The 19481-nt window shown below is 39.2% G+C and overlaps 1 protein-coding gene across 1 annotated transcript in view; it reads left to right on the forward strand.

The window, feature by feature from the left end:
• Window positions 1-292: 292 nt before the first annotated feature.
• The window catches only part of LOC115459516 (PHD finger protein 3-like), a gene marked incomplete at its 3' end in the record, with an annotated part of 33323 nt that continues 14134 nt past the window's right edge, over window positions 293-19481 (forward strand). Inside the window, exons 1-4 of the mRNA XM_030189331.1 lie at window positions 293-475; window positions 11637-11790; window positions 11896-12052; window positions 12198-12314. Coding sequence (XP_030045191.1) covers window positions 376-475; window positions 11637-11790; window positions 11896-12052; window positions 12198-12314 — 528 coding nt within the window. The remainder of the gene's footprint in view (window positions 476-11636; window positions 11791-11895; window positions 12053-12197; window positions 12315-19481) is intronic.

The following is a 19481-nucleotide window of genomic DNA, read 5'->3' on the forward strand; positions in this document are numbered from 1 at the left end:
TACTTTCTCCATTCACTGCAGCAGAAGTCAGTAGAAACTGTTTTAGATCATATTTCTGTTCTGTTATCCTGGAAATCAAATGTGTCGGTGAAAGGGAAAATACAGCATATTCTTGAAGATTGCTGGGGTGTTTGGTGATTTGGTACTATCTTTTTCACAAAATCTCACATCACATTTGCTGTGTTTATTGGGTGTATGTTTTATAGCTATTGTTTTAAAGATAAACTGTGAAGTTTATCAAACTAACTTACAGTATTTACACAACTATTACTCATATTAATATTTCAGGATTCTAGTAAAGGAAAAGTTGTGCAAGAAAATAAAGAATCGGAGAATAAAAAGTTGCACCTAGTACCGGTTCGAAAAATAACAAACATGACTGTATCACCTTGTCGATCATCAGAGGAAAAAAATGAAAAGTTACCAAAAGATTCTCCCAGTGCTTCATCCCAGGAAGAAAAGACATTAAAATCAGGTGATACTGTCACATTGTGAGACAATAATATCGCTTTAGTTTTTGATTTGTCAACACCTGTCACCAGCAGCTTCAGTGATTTAATACATTCTTTCTTAGGAAAATGACTTTCCCAGTTTACATTGCCAAATTTGGTAAAAGACATATGGTAGGCATTATAAAGGACATTCTTCAATATTTTCCTTAGAATCATTGTGTGTTCAGTCTATTGTTTTTTTTTTTTGGCATTCATTTACCTAAAGAAAAAACAAACAAACCCCACACTTAAGGTGTGTGTATGTGGAATATATATATACTAGTAAAAAAGGCCCATTTCTGACAACTGAAACGGGTGCTAGCAAGGTTTTCCTCGGAGTGTGTATGTTTGAGAGACTGTGTGTGACATTGACTGTGTGTGAGAGAGAGGGAATGAGAATCAGAGTGTGTGCCAGGGGCCCATCACTCCCTCCTCCCTCCCAGTTGCAGGGTCCCCCTCCCTCCCTCCGAGTTCCAGGGTCATCCCCCCTCCCAGTCCCAGGGTCCGTCCAAGTTCCAGGGTCATCCCTCCTCCCAGTCCCAGGGTCCGTCCGAGTTTCAGGGTCCCCCCACCCTCCCAGTTCCAGGGCCACCTTCCCTCCCATTTGAAACAGCTGTAGACTTGTTTCTGATGGAGCAACAATTTAAAAATGACAATGTGGAGCAGCAGCTGCTAGGTTTGTTTGGTTTAGAGTGTATGGCAATGACTGCAGCCTGGCTGAGTAAAGGCAAGCTCCTAAGAGTCTGGGAGGAGTTAATTGTTTTAGTTGCAAGGAGCTGTGACCCCAGCTGACCTTGTTAATCACCCAGGGCAGAGTTCAGGGCAGAGTTAATTGCTTTACTTGCAAGAAGGTCTTGACCCCAGCTGACCTTGTTAAATCACCCAGGGCAACCACTCCAGGTGCCTGAGAAAACAATTATCTCCCTCAGCTTGTTTCCTTTGTGTACTTGCTAAACCGGATATCTATGCCACCTTACGTTTCCGGCTGGAGGCTTCAATTAGAGCGTTGGAGGTGCCTTTTATATATATATATATATATATATGACACACACATACATACATCCCCACTAAAAGATTACCAAAGATATGTTGGAGTTGTTGGACAGTGATTTAGAAATTGAAATGTCATATAACAAAAAGGGTACACATGAGTAGAATACATTGTCAGTATGCCAACGTTCTTCTTATTGTTGATGTAATCTTGTCATGAGGAGTATACTAACATTTATGGCAACCTACTTAACAGAAAAGACTGCACTGGTTGCTAGTTCTTGCTTCCTTTACTGGAGAAAGCACTACTTGGCTGTTTAGCTACTCCAGTCAGGAAACTTAGTTGCTTTTTTAGATTTTTCCCTTTTCATCCCTTTCCTTTATAACATGAAAATTGTATTATAGGTTTCCCTGTGCTTTATAACACCTTTTTTTCCTGTTCCCTTATTACTTTTACGATCGTAAACCTCTTAGATGTGTTTATTTGTAGTATAGCAAGTAAATTGAACTATAAACTGCGATAGCGTAAGTGCCTTATAGCTGATGATTTACATATCAACATATATTTTCATACCTATTTCTTATAGAGAAAGGCACACATTATTTTTGGCATTGTTTATAAAAAGTTATATTATCACCGTTTAGCAGAAAGTTGATATTAATGGAAATCTGCCTATTAGTAATTCATAGTAAAATTAGAGCTGCATTTTGATAAAAAATGTAATCACGATTAATCACACGAATAAGGGTATGTTTTTTTTTTTTGTTTTGTTTTCCCTACTGCAATGCCTTGTGACTCAGAGCAAGGCACTTAACCCTCCATTGCCCAGAGTCACAAGGAACTGCAGTGGGGAAAAAAAATAAATAACATACCTTTAATCACATGATTAATTGCAATTACAAATTTTAATCAAAGTGCAGCCCAAAATTAACAGGAAAACCAAATAGGGTAACCCTAATACTGAAAGTAATGTCTCATTTAAATGTATACCCATTCAAATTTTTATTTCCCATGACCTTTAAGAAATTGTTCTAACTGAAGTGGATCCCAAAAAATATAATCTTTATTCTGAAAAGAAAGTAAATACTTAAATGGAAATTTATGAAAAAAAATGGCTTCCTGAGCCGCAACTCTAGGATTCAAAGCCAAAATGGCTTTTCGTCTGAGCTGTGTAGCTCTGGCCACATCAGGAAAGATCATGATTTTAGCAACACTCCTCCTATGGCCTCTGGCTTTTGAACGGGCAACAAAGTCCATTGTGTGCACCACCTCTAAAGATAAGTGCGATTGTTTATAACAAGTGCTTTTGAGTAGTGGTCAACCTATACCAAGGCTAGTAAAGAAAAACGTACAGGTCACTGTATTATTTACACCACAGCTTATCACTATAAGAAGTGAAGGTTCATGGTACCACGAAAGGTTTTTTGGCCGATGATGAAGAGAAGATCATAAAGATCTGTTTCAGCTCCATTGGATTATTAAATACCTAGGAGCTCTTTGAGGCCTTTTTCCTTTCTGCACTGCAGTGCATGTTTTTGTGCACTTTTTGTTAGTCAGTGCAGCATTTATATATATCATTTTGTCATTTTTTGTGTGTATGGAATTTTTGATTTATTATTTATTATACATTTTTTATTTACATATTTATATTATTTATTATAGACCCCTGAAGCAGGCACTTTGCTGAAACACGGTGCCATGTCGGGTTTTACACACTAAAGTATTCTCATCTAATTTATTATCTCCTTGTTGTTCTTGGAAGAGCCCTGCCGGTCTCACTACTCTTTTTGGCGAGGACCTTACTGACCGAGACACATATAGTTCCCTCTACTTCTGGAGTTAGCCTCTATGGAGACTGGACTGTTCTGCCTATCGTCACTTAGAATCAGGGATCTGTCTTGTATCCCAACCTTCACTTCCTCGCCTTCATGGCATGGATGTTGAGAGTATAGAGTTAGCAACCCTTCAGCTGCATGAAGGTGTCTCCCAAGTTTTCCTTGCTTCCAGGAAATGTTCCATTAAGAGGCCATATAACTTTAAATGGAGGAGGTTTGCTGTCTGGTGAAAGGGCCAGGCCTTAGATCCTTTTTTCTGCCCTATACAAAAACTACTTGAATAAGGGTTCACTCAGTTCAGTTGATGCTTACCATCACCATTTGGAAGGGAAGCCCATCTCTGTACAGCTTCTAGTTCGATTTATGAGAGGTTTGCTTTTCACAAAACCTCCTCTCAAATCTCCTACTATGTTTTGGGACCCTCAGTCATCCTCAACCAGCTGGTGAAATCTCCTGTTGAGCCGCCTGAAGTACTTGACTTAGGTTTTGTTCTTGGTGGTGATCATATCCACATGCAGGGTCAGCAAGGTTCAGACCCAAGTGGTGGATCCATCTTGCGTAAAGTTTAATCACAAGAGAGTGATTTTCCACATGCATCCTAAGTTCCTCCTGAAGGTGATGTCGGATTTTCAACTTAATCAGTTGTTCCTCCAGCATATTTCTTAAAACGTCATGTCCATTCTGGCAAAAGTGCACTGCACACCTTGGACTGCAAACGAGCCGTAGCCTTCTATTTGTTGCAGGTTAGACAGTCCACCCAGTTTTTTTGTTTCTTTCAACCCAAACAGGATGAGGGCAGCCATTGGTAAATGCACTTTGTCCAGTTGGCTATCCCGTTGCATCTCCTTTCTTTATGCCCTGGCTGGGCAGACTCTGGAGGATCATGTCACGGTTCATAATGTCAGAGACATGGCTGCATTGGTAGCCCACTTGAGATCAGTGAAGTCTGGCTGTGTTCAATCAGCTGAATCTATTTATCAGTTGGTTGATTAAGGGGTCAGTTACTTTTTCACATGGGTGAAATGGGTGTTGGATAACATTGTTCCTTAAATAAATGAAATACTATTTCAAATACTGTGTTATGTATATACTCCAGTTTCCTTTGTCTAATATTGCATTTTGTTTAAAGATCAGAAACCATTCAGTGTGACATACATGCAATAATAGGGGAGACTGGGGGGGGGGGGCATAGAAAAATCTTTTTTTCAAATCACTGCTGTATGCAACAAAAACTTGAAAATTATGCAAAAGCAATTGTCCTTTTTTACACAAAATATTAAATAGAACAGTATTTCATCACCCATAGAAACACACAGATGTAGATATTACAACAATGAACAGTGTCATTACAACTGAACAAAGAATACCTTTGAGCAAACTCTTTAGGTAACTAATATCCTGTTCATCTCTTATGTGCAAAATCACAGACACAGCCTGGAACAGCCAATGCCCCTTCCTCCTAACAACACACAAACACATATACACCCATACAGTCTTTTGGAATAACACATCCCTCTTCCCCTGTGACAATTCATTTAACACCCAAAATTGTCACCTCCTTTTGAGCCATCCCCTCTTCAACCAATATTCATTCCTTTTTACGCCATTATCCACAAACATTCACCCTTCTGATATGACAAAACCCACACATTTTCTCCCTCCCATTTCATCCCTTCCTTTTCAGCATCTACTTCTCCATACCATAAGTCACTCTCAGGTCTCTTTCTAGTTCTTCATTTTCTTTCCCCACTCTGTCCTCAGCTGAATCTCAGTCCTCGGTTCCAGAGAACTGCTCCATCCCCCTTCCATCCCTACAGCCTGCCTAGAAGAAAGGGGCTAATGAATCAGTAAATAGAACTACTACTTTCTGTAATAGATTTCTGATGGACTGGAGTTTACCCTTCTCCAGAGAGAGCCTGGAGATGACCCACCACTGTGGTAGTACCCAACCTGTTTGCAGGAGCCGTAGTAGATCTGATCACTTCATCAAGTTTTGCATTTATTTCTTCCAAATTGTTTTGGGAAATTTCAGTATCTTGTTACCATTGGCAAACAGCATCTTTTCTCAATCATCTGCATTTTGTAATAAATAAATGCAGTTGTTTCTCAGTGTTTTCACCAGACAGTGCTCTTTCACTGTTCATTCTGAGAAATATTCAGTCTTTCTTACTTTTGGAATGCTATCCTTTTTCTCCATCTCAAACACATCAACACATCTATTAATGATATAGTAGTCTTAAATTTACAGCCCTTTAGCCAATATTCTACTCATTTCTAAAACTTTGGAACATCTTGCAGCTGAGGAACTTCACAATTTCTTAGATCAGACTAATGTACTTCATCCACATCAGATGGGCTTATAGAACTCCTGTAACACTGAAACTGCTCTTCTAAGTCTTTTCACTTATATCCTGACTCATCTTGATCAAGGTCAATTGGTTCTTTTGCTTTCACTAGATCTGTCTGTGGCTTTCAGCCTAGTGGATCACCTTTTTCTCTTGGACAGGCTTCATGAACTTTGTATTACTTGTACAGTTGTACGTAGAAAGTAAACCAATCTTATTGATGGGTATTTCGCAAGACTATGTAATTCCTATTGGTCAGAAACTTATTCCTTTATCTGTGGAGTCTTTCAAAATTTTCTTCTGGCACCAGTCCTGTCTAATATTTTCATGGCCCCATTGTTAGCACTCATTCAGAATCTGGAACTTTCACCATTCGCTTATGCTGACGATATTCAGGTCAAGCGTTGTCAAGATCCTCAAGATCCATGAAATATGTAAACTGTTTTGGTTGTGCCACAGAAAGGTGATATATCTAATAAACATTAACACACAAAATTGCAACATTAAACTCTAAGCTCACTTTGATTGCAGATTGGTATGCCTCATAAAATAAAGCTTAATCCAGAGAAAACAAAGAGGTATGTTGTTCTATAGGAAACAGCCACAAAGTCTGATTACTCTGTTATACATCTCCAGCTCTTCAGTCATAATGGTATCTACTATGAAGATCTTAGGCATCATATTGGACAATGAGCTATCTTTCAAGAGCTATATATCTTATTTCCCCCAAAAAATATTTTTGTAACTGTGGCTGCTACAAACTGCTAAATCATTATTCTCCCAAATTGTCATCTGCTTGTTGGTTCTCTTGCTGTTTATTAGCTGTATTGGGCTTGATATTCAAAACAATTTAGGTAGAAAAGGATTCAACCTAGCATTTACTGCCTTGTCACAATAGTTCACTACCTTGAGATCCTCAGACACCTTCACCTCAAAGTATCAGTCTCTCATTCCATAGCACATACAACTCCTGTGAATTTCTACTCCCCAAGTACATAACAATAAGACATTAAATGGACAGCAACACCCTGGTCTGATCATTATAAACTAAACCTATCAGTACACTGGCGTAAGAAGACACCTAACACAGGGACACACGACATATACATCCAGAGGCCATGTAGACACAAAAACATTCTGGCAACTGTTATATAACAATGGATGGACAGCATAAACTGAATCCACTGACTACCTCCAAGAATGGGATAAAAGATGCAAATGCATACTGGATGAAATATCACCTTTATGAACAAGAATGTCACGAAAGCACAGCTCGATACCATGGTTCAATGATAAACTGAAAAAGCTAAAAACGCAAACCAGGCAACAAGAACGAACATGGAAAAAAACAAAAGATGAACACACGCTCAACATATGGAAACAATCACAACGAAAATACAAATACGCAATAAAACAGTCCAAAAGATCATACTATAAAACTAAAATTGGAACAGACTACAAAGACACAAAGAAACTTTATCAACTAGTGAATAAACTCCTAGATACTAACCGGGTCACTCCATCAAACATAGACACCCCAACTGCAAACAATCTTGCCAAGTACTTCAACAAAAGAATTGTAAACTTACACAACACGCTTCCCCAAGGCACCACAAACATCGAAAACTTCCTAGACATGCTGGACCCAACAAATAGAGAATACCTGGCAGACTGCACCTGGCTAAACTTCGCCCCCCTTACTGTCGATACTATAACACAGGCGCTCAGGAGGTTCGCCAACACTCACTGGAAACTTAGATACATGTCCCAACTACCTATTGAAATCAGCCCCTGACCGATTCATAATAGATCTCACGTCTCACCTAAACTATATGCTTCAGCAAGGTCTCGTCCCGAAAGAAAAGAGCAATAATCTACTCACCCTGATGCCGAAGGATACCATGAAAAAGCAAATGATATCACCAACTACCAACCAGTAGCATCCATCCCGCTGCCAGTCAAACTGATGGAAAGCATGGTAGCCAAACAACTAACAGACTACATAAACAAATTCTCAATATTACACAAATGACAGCCTGGCTTTCGACTGTTACACAGCACAGAAACAGTCCTACTCACCCTACTAGCCAAATTCAAACAGGAAATAGCAAAAGGAAACAACATCCTCCTCCTACAGTTCGACAGGTCTAGTGTATTCGACATGGTAAACCATAACATTTTAATAAGATTATTTGACAAATTCGGGATTGCTGGCAACATACTTAACTGGATCAAGGGCTTCCTAACTACAAGAACATATCAGGTAACGTCAAAATCAAACATATCATCACCGTGGAAAGCAGATTGTGGTGTACCACAAGGCTCTCCATTATCCCCGATCCTCTTCAACCTACTGATGACCCCACTAGCCAAGGGCTTATCTAACCAAGGTCTAAACCCTTTCATCTATGCAGACGATGTCACCATATACATCCCTTACAGATCCACACTGACAGAAATTGCTAACGAAATAAAGACTGGCTTGAACACCATGGACTCTTGAGCAAATGCATTCCAACTAAAACTTAACAAAGAAAAAAACTCACTGTCTTATCCTATCATCTTAGTACATCACGGACATACCCGCAACCATCAGCACCCCAGACCACACCCTCCCTATCTCAGACAGCCTGAAAATCCTTGGCGTTATACTCGACTGCAACATCACACTTGAAAGCCAAGCAAAATCCGCAACTAATAAAATGTTCTACTCAATGTGGGAACTCAAAAGCGTGAAACAATACTTCCCGAGGGAAACATTCCACAACCTAATACAATCGATGGTAATGAGCCATGCAGATTACTGCAATGCAATATACGCAGGATGCAAAGAACAAATCCTAAAGAAACTTCAGACCGCACAAAACACGGCTACAAGACTCATCTTCGGAATAACATGATTTGAAAGTGCTAAACCCCTTCGCGAAAAACTACATTGGCTTCCAATCAAAGAGTGCATTGCCTTTCAAAATCTGTACTATGGTCCACAAAATCATATACGGTGAAGCACCGGACTACATGACAGACCTGTTCGACCTACCAGCCAGAAACTCACTCGTATCTGCACAAACGTACCGAAATCTACACTACCCAAGCTGCAAAGGACTCAAACACAAATCAACTTACGCATCCAGTTTTTCCTACATCAGCACACAACTATGGAACGCACTACCAAAAAACTTGAAAACCATATACGACCATCTACACTTCAGAAAGACACTTAAGACCCACTTGTTTAAAAAGGCATACCCCACAGATCCAACGTAACTGTCTGATCTCATTGACACAACAACTGCTCTCCGGCACTATGTAAGCCACATTGAACCTGCAAAGAGGTGGGAAAATGTGGGGTACAAATGTAACGAATCACTCTGAACTTCATCTCATTAAACTGTAACTGCCAAACAATAGATCATTCTAATTTTTGTAGATCATTACTCCCTCCGGGATGTCCACTCTGTTGCAGATCTTCTTATCTGTTAAAAGGCAAACTTTTTCTTCTAACTCTTCAGCAATGTCATTCACAAATATATTGAATAGAGTCTGTTCCAGTACCACTCCTTGAGGCAGTCCACTACTTGCCTTTCTTTTCTCCGAGTGAATCCCATTTACCAACACCCTCTGTTGGTCAACAGTTTCTAATCCAGTTCACCACTTTGGGTCCTAGGTTCAGCCCACTCACTTTATGTTTGAGTCTTCTATGAGAACCCATGTTTGATATCTTTTAAGTTATCAACCTCATGTACAGATATCTTTTAAGGAATGGAGAAGTAGCTTAATGGTTAGTGCAGTGGCCTAAGAACCAAGGTAACTGGATTCAGTTCCCATTGCAGCTCCTTGTGACTCCGGACAAGTCATTTAAATCTCCATTACCCTAAGTACAAAATAAGTACAGTACAGTCTCAATTAGCCAACCTTGGCTAATCCAACCATCTGGCATATCCAACAGACCCCCTGGTGACGACATCACGATGCCAGTAAGAAGTTTGCAGGTTGCCTTCCTGTTTTTCGGCTTCACACACGGCAAGGAAGCCATGTTTGATTTGTTGCTTGATTTGTTGCTGCTTAATGTTAATAAACAATATTTTAAATACAGATACCCTATAAAGTATGTTTTCCATGCCTTTTTTAAGGGGTTCCATTGTTTTCGTATTATTAGACTTTTCACTCATCTGACAATGGCTTGGTTCTGTTTATGTTTGATAATCGATACTGTACCTGTATATAATATATAAACCGTTTTGATTGTAACCACAGTGGGAATTGAATTCAGTTCCCCAGGTTCTCAGCTCATTAACCATAAGGCTACTCCTCCACTATACTAACTAACAAAAGGAAGTGAAAGAAATTTAGAGAAGTAAAAGAGAACAATTTACTTTAAAGCTGGAATATATGCTAACCTGCAATCAGTGGCTGCAGCACTGTTAAAAGAAAAATGAAATCCTCAAAGAAACAAGCTTGTCAAAAGTTTGGGCTCTAATTTTCTCTCCTTGGTCAACCCTCCTTTTTAGTTGGGTGGGTTGTTGGGGCATTTCTTGGGATTGATGGTTGTCACTGAAACTGGGAGTTGTCACACTAGAGGTACAGACTTTCTCCACTCTGGTGATGCTGATGGACCTTAAGGTGATCATGTGATGATGGTGTCCTTTCCACCTCGCCTTTAACAATGCCCATGGCTGTGATAAATGCTTTAATTTCAAGGGGTGTAAAACAAGAATACCAGCCACCATTACTATTGATCAAAAGACCAAAGTGTATGTTCCTCTCCTGCCTAATATTTTGTTCTCTGTATAGGTCACCTGACATCTTGATGTTTCCAAACTGTAATCCAGATACAGTGAGACCCAATGATGATTTCAATGTAAAATGTCCTGACTTTTGAGCCCTTTATAAAGCTTATTTCTTAGCACAGAAATAATTTTACCAGGATTATTCTTGGTCTGCCATTATTGGGGCATCTGGTATTACCTGTGGGCAGTCCAAGATAGATGTCAAAGTGGCTGGATCAGGTTTCAGTACTTCTTGCAAAAGCTGCTTCATAAACCCAGTAACAATGTTACCTTCAAATTTTTCTAGACTGCCAACAATTCTCTCAAATCTGTGGGAACATTCTTCCAGATCTATTGTTCAGATTGCTATTCATCTGCTTTCTTTTGGAGGGAGGTGAAGAAAGAAGCAGCTCCACCATCTCAATCATTGATATCAAGTTTCAAGTTTATTAATATTTCTAACCCGCCTTACGAGGGACCTTCAAAGCAGTTTACAATGTTAAAAAAAGTAATATCCAGGAACCTTTGCTTGAACTCATCAAACCGTTTGTAAGCAACCCCTTCAACTGTGCTTTTAAGTTTTTATAAGTCCTTTCTAAAATCAAATCTGTTCACCTTTTTCATCTAAAGTTCATGCACTAGAGTCACTAATTTCATAATGCTCTGGAGCTTGGCCAAGTGTCTTATTCTCCCCTGTCAGAGCAGACTATTCTCCTAGGTCACTATTTTTTTAATCATTTGGGCTGTGTCTTTCTTTTGTTTTTGTCTTGCAGCCATTCTTTCCATATGTAGAGGTTAATGAGGTGCTGATCTAGGACTGCAGATGGTGTGCTTGCTGGGAATGTTAGCCACAATTTACACTCGACAGCATCCCTGTGTTGGGCTTTTTAATGGAAAATAGCATTTCACCAAAACTAAACTATACAATTTTAGAAAGTAATATAAACAAACTTTACTGGAGTTGACTATGAAATATTTTATTATGACTTGTATAATTGAATATTGTACCTTTACAAACTGGAGATGTCATATACCCTTTGAAATGAAAGTTTGACAAACACCACAGTTTATTTTGTATTCATCATTGTAAAAACCATCATTCAGTGATTGTATGATAGAAAGCAGTGCACTGAATGGAAATCATAGGTAAAAGCTTATTTAAAAGGTTTTAATTTATCTTTTGCTGGTATTATACTAATTTTTAGGAATTGGTGACAAGCAAGAAGTCAAGAAAAAGAGACCTGAAAAAAAGGGTCCAGCTGTTAATGTATGTGCGTCAGTTCCCTCTACTCCGAAACCTTCTGTTGATCAGATCAGACAAAGTGTCAGGCAGTCTCTAAAAGAAATCCTACTAAAAAGGTAGAGTTATCCCTTATTTAGGAATCTTTTAAATTTTTTTCCTTAATTGTTTTTTTGTTTTGTTTTGTGTTTTTGTTTTAAAGCAATGCTCAATTCTTTGTTTAGGCTCTCGGCATCTGCTTCAAAAATTCCAGAAGAAAGAGCGACAAAAGTTGCAGCAAAGATTGAGAGAGAACTATTTTCTTTTTATCGGGATACAGATTCTAAATATAAGAACAAATACCGAAGTTTGATGTTCAATCTGAAAGACCCAAAAAACAATGTAGGTATTTTTTTATTTGTTTAGCAGGGTTTTAATTAAAACTGTTTTTTCTTTGAAGCTACTGAAATTCCAAAATGTTTTTAATGTTTATTACTGCAATACCAAGAACTAGCATTTTATTTACTACAAAACTTTGTATTTCCAGGTCTTATATAAAAGAGTCCTAAAAGGTGAGATCACCCCTGACCATCTAATAAGAATGAGCCCAGAAGAACTGGCTTCTAGAGAACTAGCAGCTTGGAGACAGAGAGAGAACAGACATGTAAGATGTTAACTCTTGTGAAACATAAAACAATGCATCTCTGTGCCTTGACTTTTAAGTATTTCCATTATGTATATTAACAAAATAGTAGATGTACAGCAAAAGAGAAAATCACAAAGCTGAGAAATAAATTTTCTGGACTGTTGGTTATATAGAAGTCTGAAGAATTTTTGTATTGATGCAGGAAAGACAATATGCAGTTGTAGAAATCCTTATGGCATGAAAGAAAATAGCACGTGATGGCTTATTGACCACATGAAAAATAGAAATTCAAAAGTAGGATTTTGAATTCACATTTTCTTATCAAATTAATATTTGATAACAGACTCTATCAATGATTAATGCATGTGGGGCATGTGTTCTGGGTTATTTATGCCACCTTAAATGTTTTCAAGTAAAAGGATTCTGTAATTTGAAGGCCTTTGAATTACGGTGCAAAGCTTACTTCAGGATACCATGCATCCAGTTGCTCTCAGACTGTTCGTTGAAGACTGTTAGGAAGCTGTGATAGAGGGATAGACATATTCATAGAATTGGAATGAATTTGAAGAAACAAATATTTCTTGGCTTTTCTTAAACACAGATCGGTGTCATCTGATGATGATCTGCATGAGAGAGCTTCTGTTGTTGAAGTTTTAGTTCAGCTGTAGTTCCCTTGCTGTGTTGAGTAGGCCATCCCAGTTCTGTGTGTTTTTTTTCTGCAGAGTGACAGGATGTCTTCAACTTTTGTGTGAAATATTGTTAAAAATTAGCGTCCTTTAATTAAACATTTTTGACATTTTTAAAAGTTTTTTTTCCCCTTTTTCTTTTTTTTTAATATGCCTGTTCTCTCCATTGCAGTATCTTGTGACAACGTATCCTAGATTTGTCCTTCAGTATAGTCTTTTGTTTCTACCTCCACTTTATTCTTCAGTATCATATCCCAGAAAAATAGCCTCTAGTGCCTTTAGGAGTGTGAGTAGTGCATTAAGAACATAACAGGAGTAGAAACTCATAACTGGTTCTTATCATCCTGTTAGACCAATCCAGCTAAAAGGATCGGCTGTAAAGGTTAGGACCTTGTTCAAAAATACCATCTTGGAAGTATTTACCAGGGTGGAAAGAAGAGAAAATGACAGCCAGCATGTTTAAAAGGTGAAGTGAAAAAGGATATTTCAGCCAAACGAATGTCCTTGAAAGAATGAAAAAATAACCCAAATGAAGAAAATAAGAAGCAGCATAAGCACTGGCAAGATAGATGCAAAGCATTGATAAAGAAGGCTAAAAGGAGTGGAGGAGTGGCATAGTGGTTAGAGCACCAGTCTTGCAATCCAGAGGTGGCCGGTTCAAATCCCACTGCTGCTCCTTGTGATCTTGGGCAAGTCAACCCTCCATTGCCTCAGGTACAAACTTAGATTGTGAGCCCTCCTGGGACAGAGAAATATCCAGTGAACCTGAATGTAACTCACCTTGAGCTACTACTGAAAAAGGTGTGAGCAAAATCTAAATAAAAAAAAAAAAAAAAAAGAGAATATAAAGAGAAACTTGCCGCAGAGGCTAAAACTCATAGTAACAGTTTTTTTGGGTGCAGCAGAAGGAGAAAGACTGCGAGGGAATCTGTGGGACTGTTAGATCACAATGTAGCTAAAGGGGTGCTCAGGGACGACAAAGCCATAGTGGAGAAACTGAATGAATTCTTTGCTTCAGTCTTTATGGAAGAAGATAAGAGATCTACCTGTATTGGAAATGTTTTCAAGGGTGCTGATGCAGAGGAACTGAAAGAAATCTCTGTGAACCTGGAAGACATACTGAGCCAAATCGACAAATTAAAAATGATAGATCACTTGGACCAGATGACATATATCCAAGGGTACTCGAAGAACTCAAGCATGAAACTGCTGATCTGCTGTTAGTAATATGTAACCTGTCATTAAAATCTTCCATAGTCCCTAAAAATTGAAGGGTTGCCAATGTAACACCAATTTATTTTTAGAGAGGGCTCCAGGAGTGATCCGGGTAAGCCTGACATCAGTGCCGGGTAAAATAGTGGAAACTATTATAAAGAATAAAATTATGGAACATATAAATAAACATAGTATAATGGGACAGAGTCAGCATGGGCTCAACCAGGGGAAGTCTTGTCTCACCAATTTGCTTTATTTCTTTGAAAGTATGAATAAACATGTGAATAAAGGTGTGCCGGTTGATGTAGTGTATCTAGATTTTCAGAACATTTTTGACAAAGTTCCTCATGAGAGACTCCTGTAGAAAATTAAAGAGAGTGATGGGATAGGAGATTATTGGACAGAAAACAGAGGATAGGATTAAATGGTCATTTCAGTGGAGGAGGGTGAATAGTGGAGTGCCGCAGGGCTCTGTACTGGGACAGATGTTATTTAATGTATTTATAAATGATATTTATAAATGATATGGAAATGTGAACAACAAGTGAGGTGATTATTTACAGATGACACAAAGCTATTCAAGGTTGTTAAAATACATGCAGACTTTGAAAAATGGCAGGAAGATCTTAGGAAATTGGAAGACTGGGCATCCAAATGGCATATGAAATTTAATGTGGACAAATGAAAAGTGATGCAAATTAGAAAGAATAATCCAGATCCTAGTTGACTCAGTGTGGCGGCAACCAGAAAATCAAACAGGATGCTAGGAATTATTAGGAAAGGGATGGTGGATAAGACCAAAAATACTATAACGCTTCTGTATGCTCCATGGTGTGACCTCACCTTGAATATTGCGTTCAGTTCTGGGTGCCGTATCTCAAAAAAGATATAGCGGAATTAGAAAAGGTTCAAAGAAGAGCGACCAAATGATGAACAGGATGGAATTCCTCTCATATGAGGAAAGGCTAAAGAGGTTAGGGCTGTTCAGCTTACAAAAGAGACGGATGAGGGGAGATATGATTTAGGTCTACAAAATCCTGAGTGATGTAGAATGAGTGGAAGTGAAACTATTAAAAAATAAATAAATAGGAAGAAAAAGTTTCTTACTTAACGAATAGTTAAACTCTGGAACTCTTTGCCGTAAGATGTAGTAACAATGGTTAGCTTATCTGGGTTTAAAAAAAAGTTTGGACAAGTTCCTGGAGAAAAAGTCCACAGTCTGCTATTGAGACAGACATGGGAAAGCTACTGCTTACCCTGGGATTGGTAGCATGGCATGTTACTAGTATTTGGGTTTATGCCAGGTACTTGTGACCTGGCTTGGCCACTGTTGGAAACAAGATACTGGGCAAGATGGACCATTGGTCTGACCCAGTATGGCTGGTCTTATGTTCAAACAAATGGGTTAAGTTCCCCTACTAGCTGATGCAGGTAAACATACTGAACTATTCTAATGACATCACCAGGCCTAGTGAAGCCTGGAGAAATATCTTCATCTGCTTTGTAGTCCCCAAGAAGGGTGGCACCTTTAGTCCCATTCTGGATCTCAAGGGGGTAAATGCTTTTACCTGAATGAGTCATCCTGCCATCCTTTCCTCAGGTCATATGATGATAATGGACTTGCCCCGCATATGTTGGTTTGCAGAAGAGCACTTAGCCTAATTGGAGCAAACTAAGGTACTTAGAAGGTCCATCCAACTTTGTTGCTTTTCAACTCAATAGGTCTGGTATTGTTTTTGCCAAATACATTTTATTTGACTAGCAGACTGCTTGTTCACTTATGCCTGTGTAGGCGTAGACCCAGTGCATATTGTCAAGGGTATGGCAGTGACAATAGCCCACTTGTGTTAGTCCTTCATGGAGGAGGTAAGAAAGCTGCTATATAGTGTTCAGTCAATACTCTCATCTCATTATTTGCAAAAGGATTCCAGATGGTAAAATAGGTTTGTTCATTCTGTCCTGCGGAATATCTTTATGATTTAAGATCCAACTCCTTCCATTCTAGTGTTCATTCTTTTGATTTCCAGGATCTTTGCTTTAAAAAAATTGAGGACTTAATATCCTGTTTGCTTTGAATAGCAGAAAAGAATTCCCAGTTCCTCAAAGGATTCTATCCTACTGCTACACAAAAAACCAAGGCATCTATGTATGACGATGCAGCATGGAACAAACTGCACATGCACAGCTAAAAACTAAGTTCTTCAACAGCGCAAAGCCAGGGGAAGTTTCTAATGCAGGGTTCTGTCTAATGATGTCATCCACTGGTGAGAAGTCCTGTCCACAGAGCATGTGCTACAGTTAAATAACTTGGTTAGCTCTGCCTGAGAATAGCATAGTGGAAGGGGGAGAAAGAATTCAATCAGTGTGTTCTGATGGCAGTAATTGTACTCCAAGGTGTCATGTAAGCTCTGTTGCACATTTTGTGCAGCAAATTGCCACCAAAGGAAAGGAAAAGAAACACTCATCTTGATGGCAGCTACCAACTGGAAAGGTGTACCTACGGTGTGTACCAAGAAATGGAGAGAACATGTTCTATCCCTATCCCCTACCTCTTTCGCTGTTTAATGTGAGCAAAACACAGTTTTCAGTAAGGCTGTTTTTTGTGCTTTGCTCTGATCAGCCCTTCATGCCTTGTTTTTTAATTTATAGTGTTGCAGGAATGGAGGCATGAATTTGTGATGCTTCAGGAGTCAGACAGCACACACCAGTATGAGAGAAAAATCTTCTTTATTTGCCAGCAAACAAAGCAAGACATCAGTTCTAGCTCTCTTCTTATGCTGTCTTCTCCTTCTTCTGTCTGTTCCTTCTGTCCTTCTCTTTCTTCTGAGCTCCTCCTGACGTAAACTGCTTCTGCTCCTACTTAAATAGGGTCCTAAGCCCTCCTCCTAGCCTAGCCCCCTTTACTCCCAATTGGTTAAGAAATTGATTGGCTACCTTGCCTCAACCAATCATTACTTTTGAAATATCAGTTACATAGGTTCCAGACATCCTAAACTGACCTCTGACCTGGGGCCCCTTAAGCCAGACATTTGGTCTCCAGTCTCTTACATGTTATTATGATTGATTTCTCATATTCCTAGTACTAACTGCTAACTAAACTCTGGCATTCATTAAAGGGGTCAAAAGCCAATCTTACTTAATAGCATACATATCAGGTTATTACTTCCAGGAGGCCAGTCCTACACTTAGCTATAATTAATCAAGGAGAAGAGAGCTGACTAGTTCTGACCTCTTCACCTATCAGCTTATACATTGAACCAGCCAGAACTATGGCTAAGTCAAACCACATGTTGATCTCCTCAATGCAGTCCTTGCTTGACCTCTTAAACAGCAGACAAAGAGTAATACAGAATTTAACAGATATTCTACACAGACACAAACCTTATTAATTTACACAGAATCAGTATTTCTTATAAGACATATTCTAAATATCAAAAACTTGTAAATACTAATCTATTGCCTCTCTCTCTCTAAATAGTATTTTCTATCTAAGCATTTTAAACTACAATTAATCATATGTCTGGCTCATTCCTTTATTCATTCATAATAGTTTACAGCTGTGCCAGCTAGCATTGGCAATTCACAAGGGACAGAGTTTCATTTCTCACTGACCTTTCCTAACCTTAGCTCGGCCAAGCTAGACATTGAAATAATATGAACCATCTGGCATACCTTCACTTTAGTTGCAAAGTAAAAAGTTAGAATTCTAACTTCAAGCTTTTAAACCCCAGATTTTAACAGAATTAACCCTTCATATGATTTCTTATATATAATTTCTCAGAGTAAACACTTTCTTTGCCCATGGCCGCCTCATTCCCCCCTTTGAGACTAAAATCAGCTTATGCAGAGATAAGTCTCACAACTCAAACTCTGGAGATTATAGTGATCCTAATTAGGAATAGACTTATGAACCACCATTACCCTACTTGTTAAGGTTCGACGGCATACTGCCGAAGCACATGAGGCCAGGAAACAAAACAACAACCCTGCTAAAACTAAGACTATTAGGGAAATGAACAAGGGACGTATCCAGGAGGTCAATGACCACCACCAGGAGGTAAGGTCTAATCCTCCTCGGTAATCTTCCACATTAAGGCTAGCCAACTGTAGGACTTTATCCATGGCATGCCTAACCACATGCGTCCTATTTATGACAATAGTACAGCACTCTGAAGAATTTAGCACTGTGCAGAGACCACCCTGGGCTGCAAAGAGGTAGTCAAGGCCCATACGATTATACCGAGAAACTATACTTAATTCATTAATTTGATCCTGCAATGCATTGACTACCACGTTCAGCTCATGAACTAAAACATGGAGTAGGGATTGAAGTCTCCGGGTAGCCATACCTAGTTCAGTAATACCCGCTACCGGGCCTCCAATTGGAATCCAGGCCGTGGCAGAAAGGGCTACAAGTCTCTTTTTAGTCAGAGGATAAGTAGAATTAATATACTGGAGGGCTAATTCAATCGCCTCATCCTCTGTGGCAACGGAGGAGGGTAAGGACAAAGCCTCTCGCTTAGAGCGGTGCGGGGATAGTGGCTTAAGAGGAATAACTTTAGGAAAATAATTCAAGGTTACCAATACACAAAAATTATATGTAGGGGGAAGAATCATGTGGAGGACATTATCACAGAGCCAGTAATGACCAAGGAGAGGGTGAGGAAAGTTCCCAATAAATGTTGGCTCAGGCTGGACAGGGTACTTAGGGTGCCCATAATGCGAGCCCCTATCCCAGGGGGAACGAAGACGAAATGGAGACTTTGCACACCATAGGCGCCAATCCCCAATTGTGACAGGCTGCTCATTTGTTAATAACTCTTCATACCCCGGGGACTTATGAAAGTAGAAAATAAGCTTGGACACTATAGTCTTCTCAGTGGTACGCTTAGGAGCCAGATAATCACCTGGGTCATAATCTACAGGTATGGTAGCAGGGCACATAGGAGTACCTGGAGAAACTACCCACACAGATTCTCCTTTTTCTGGGAGAACATTAGTATAGTTACAGGGAATGGGAAGAACAGTTGAGATGCTTCTTGTTAAACAAAACACTCCAGAAGCTGGATAGGGAGACGTAAAAACTGGCCTTAGAGAAGATTCAGAGGGGGAAGTAGCATTATAAAAGGACCACCAAGTATAATCCTGGCTCCAAGGACCTGAACTCGAAAAGTAGGGAGGTATAAGAGCTGGGAGTTGCACAGGAACAGGAACAGCTGGGACATCTGTAGTATAAGGAGAAAATCGGGAACACACAATACAAGGGGAAGTAATCTTTGCCTGG

The sequence above is a fragment of the Microcaecilia unicolor genome, unplaced genomic scaffold (assembly GCF_901765095.1).
Source record: "Microcaecilia unicolor unplaced genomic scaffold, aMicUni1.1, whole genome shotgun sequence".
NCBI lineage: Eukaryota > Metazoa > Chordata > Amphibia > Gymnophiona > Siphonopidae > Microcaecilia > Microcaecilia unicolor.